General features: G+C 34.9%; 1 protein-coding gene across 1 annotated transcript; it reads right to left on the reverse strand.

Annotated features, from left to right (window-relative positions):
• Positions 1 to 991: 991 nt before the first annotated feature.
• Positions 992 to 3,615, reverse strand: LOC147286690 (rac-like GTP-binding protein RAC2). The gene is made up of 7 exons (XM_086242010.1): positions 3,484 to 3,615; positions 3,267 to 3,354; positions 2,757 to 2,866; positions 2,573 to 2,636; positions 2,411 to 2,475; positions 2,228 to 2,293; positions 992 to 1,358 (listed from the first exon to the last, which is right to left on the reverse strand). Exons 1-7 carry the CDS (start codon positions 3,580 to 3,582, stop codon positions 1,260 to 1,262), a joined length of 591 nt encoding a protein of 196 aa, XP_086098136.1. The 5' UTR covers positions 3,583 to 3,615; the 3' UTR covers positions 992 to 1,259.
• Between the last annotated feature and the right edge of the window lie 296 nt (positions 3,616 to 3,911).

Genomic DNA, 3,911 nt, shown 5'->3' on the forward strand with positions numbered 1-3,911 from the left:
GACTTCAGATTTTGGAATTAAGTATCAGTGATTTAGTTTTTAGTGGAATTGAATTTAGTTTTTAGTGAAACTGAATTGATGTAATTGTTTTTGTTTTGTCAATGAAGGTGTAATTATTTTTTTTTTTCGTTGAAAAATAATGGTGTAGTTATTTTTTTATTCTAGTTAATAGTAATGTAAATTTTGTTAGTGTAACTGAATTTCTGAAATTCAGTTTCACTGATCTGCGTGTTAGCGAAAGTAATTTTTTAGGGAATATTCTATTTTTTAATTTAGTAAATATTCAATTTTCAGTTTCAGTTTTTTATTTTAGTTTTAACGAAATATAAATTTCAACTAAAAATTCAGTTACAGTATTGTACCAAAAAAAAAATCAGTTACAGTGACGTCAGAAGGGGTATTTTAGGATATAAGTTATAAGAGATTTTGAAAGAGTTTATAAATTGGTAAGGGTTTAGGCAAATTTTTTAGGTGATTAGAAAATTTAAAATTATGGACCGTAATTTTTTTACACAAGTTTGCCATCCTATATAAGAATGTTAGAGCATGCCACATGTAAATTTATAAAATAAATGTGTGCAATTTGTTTTGGTTAACCGAAGTTTTCCAAGAGACAAAACCAACTTTGCTCTAAACAGTAAAAGGCGGTTTGGTTTGGTTCGGGTGTTTTTTTTTTTTTTTTTTCCTATTGCACTTTTTGTATGAAAAAAAATTCAACCCAAACTAAACCAATCAGTGTGAATTGGTCGGTTTTCAATATTTGTTCCATTTTCTGCCCACCCCTAATAATAATGTCTTGCACATAATTGTCTGTTTATTAGTTTGATGACTTGCTGTAAATCCTTTAAACCCTCAGCTATTTTTATTTTTTGGACAAAGATTTATTTTATCAGCTGTCACCCCATTTGTGAGCAAGAGTATTATGAGTATAAGAAATATATCTTTTATTCCACCAGCTGATGATTCTGATCGTGATCTCACTACATCCATGTGAGGTCTAACAGCCTAGAGAAAACTAACATGGAATAAGACCTAACAGCAGCGCTATCTGGCTTTCTTTGACCACCAAGATTACAATTGTAGGAATTTAACATATTTTCTTTATAGTCCATAAGAAGTATGGAACACAATAACATTACATAGGGAAAATATAAGCAGAAAATTAAAAACAATAAATGCCAGAAGCACTGGCATCAATGGAAAATGGACTTGGAAAAAGGAATTGTGGCTATTACAAGAGAGAAAAGTAGCATGAAAATTTAGAGAAACACACATGACCTAGCCTTCCGTCGCCTTTTCTTTAGTTTAGGGGGCTGCAGAACAACCTTGATGGCAGCATCAAACACAGCCTTCACATTCTAAAATTCAAACCAGAGAACAGTAAATTAGATTGAGCAATAATGGATGTAAACTTTCTTGATGTTGTCAAGTATATATAAGAATTACATGCTGGTTACACACATTCAATTTGGCAACATTGGGATATATTAAAAGTTTACTAGACCAAGTGGATCATCCATTTTGTGGCTCAAAAGATATCACAGAGTTCATAAATTCAGTGAATTCCAATGACTATAAATCATTACTTGCTGTACAGATAATGGAGTAACTACCAGAAAAAGGACTGTCAACTATTTATAAAGCCTGGTTGCCCATTGCTAAAACTGAGTAAAGGGAAGCAATGTTTTGAATCATAATTAAACTTGTGGGGAGATAGGCCCCATTTGGCCTTTTCCATGATCTTTGCTACCAAAAGAAAAAACAATCTGTTTCCATGACTCTGGACAATTGTTCTCAAAATGATTCCTTGAAAAAAGAAAAGCTCTTGGGAAAAGAAGTTTTCAAAAGAACTGGGAGAATTTTGCAGCATTAGCAGCATCTTTTAAGTACATAACATCAAGGTTATGCCAATAGACGGTTACTTTTAGTGCCACAATAATACCTCGATCTAGTCCTCACTCGGAAAACCTAGCCAACAATTGATGATTTGATTCCTTGGACCTATATAACCAAAGATTTTCGAGCAGATAGTTGCTGTGGATATCAAAGCCACATTGGTAGTAAATTAGTGATAAAGTCTATCCCATGGACCAAAGTGCACCCAAATTCCTAAAGAGGTGAAATCATAACCCTCCTTTCTTCCTAATGGAAACCAGACCCAATTCATATGATTTGGCTATAGTTATAGTTTTACTTTTAATTATAAGCACTAGAAAATTAACCAAACCTGCTGAGTCTTGGAGCTGCACTCTATATAAACAGCAGCACCAATTGCCTTCTTCAGCTCTTCACCCTGCTCAAGATTGATTATTCTCGTCATGTATATGAACTGACAACAACAACTCTGCTAGAAAGCAAGAGAAAGATGATAGTAATTCAACTTCAATGCACTTTTTTGTAAGTGACTTGCCTGTGCAGTTGTTATTGATATAGCACCAGGATGATCAATCAAATACTGTTTGTCCTCTCGCAAATCTGCAGTCAATTACTAAGAGAATTACATTAACATACCGAAACACACATACACTTGCTGGTTTCCACAATTTGTTCCTCTGGTATAAATAAAACATACCGAGTTTGGTTCCCACGAGCACAATCGGGACTGTTGGGGCATAATGCCTCAACTCAGGTATCCACTGGGTGCCAAAAAAAAAAGAAGTTGATGCATATATATTAGAATCTGACAGATGAGAGTACAAAATACAAGCAAAGAACAATACAATTAGAGATTGACCAGTGCAAGTGTTTGAATTAACCTTCTTGGCAATGTTTTCGTAGCTGGCTTTACTGATGAGAGAGAAGGCCAACAAGAACACATCTGCACCTCTATAGCTCAGAGGCCTCAGCCTGTTGTAATCTTCCTGTCCTGAATTGAATTTACGAGACTACAATAAGCATTTATGGGTAATGTTCTTTTATTAGATAGTCTAAGATGTTATGTTCTCAGATTATCAATGTAAAGCACTGATTTATCCAAAAAATCATATGATCAATATTCCAAATTGACAGTGGTAACTTAAGATGCTAGAGTGTGTAATAAAACAACATTTTCCTTGCATATATAAAATCAGAAAAACTAGTATATAGCATGCTTTATTGCAACCAGTCAACCACTCAATTTGAAGTTATTGAGGCTTAGTTTTTAGCCATTTTTTGCTTTGTAGTACAGTTACTTCAACAAGTACATGCGACCTTGACAAACTCTTCACCCTAGTAATAGCAAATTAGCAACAAACCAAAAGCACCCACCGAGAGCAATTACTTACCTGCAGTGTCCCATAGTCCAAGGTTAACAGTGCTGCCATCCACCACCACATTAGCACTAAAGTTGTCAAACACTGTAGGCACATAATCCTACATAAAGAAAATTAAAAATAAAAAAATTGGAAAAAAAAAAAATTGTTATGAATCACACAAACTTTTGCTGCTTGCATATACAGAAAGCTTAATAAAATCACCATCAAAGATCATCATGCTTCTTACAGTGGGGAAGGTGTTGCTAGTATAGGAGATTAGCATGCAAGTCTTTCCCACAGCTCCATCCCCAACAGTGACACACTTGATGAATCTAGCTGTGCTCATTTTTATCTGCAACTCTGCTTTAACTTGTTTGCTTCACCCTCTTAATCACCAAAGCTTCCTCTCTTTACTTTCTACTTCCATTGACAAACACAAGTGACAAGCCTCTCCATGTCTCTTCCTTAATTTCTGTTGTATTTCAAAAGTTAGAGCAAGAAAGATAGAGAGAACTGGGAAGAGGGGTAGGGATCTGGAAGTGGGAGTGGGTTTGAATTTTGAATAGAAATGGAGGGCAAGGTGGCATTTAATAAGGTGAGGGCCACAGCAACACCCACTTGGTCACTTTAGCTTTGGCTCTTTATTCTTTACCATGATTGCTCCCCACCCATGGC

The sequence above is a fragment of the Dryas octopetala genome, chromosome 4 (genome assembly GCF_963921425.1).
Source record: "Dryas octopetala chromosome 4, drDryOcto1.1, whole genome shotgun sequence".
Taxonomy (NCBI): domain Eukaryota; kingdom Viridiplantae; phylum Streptophyta; class Magnoliopsida; order Rosales; family Rosaceae; genus Dryas; species Dryas octopetala.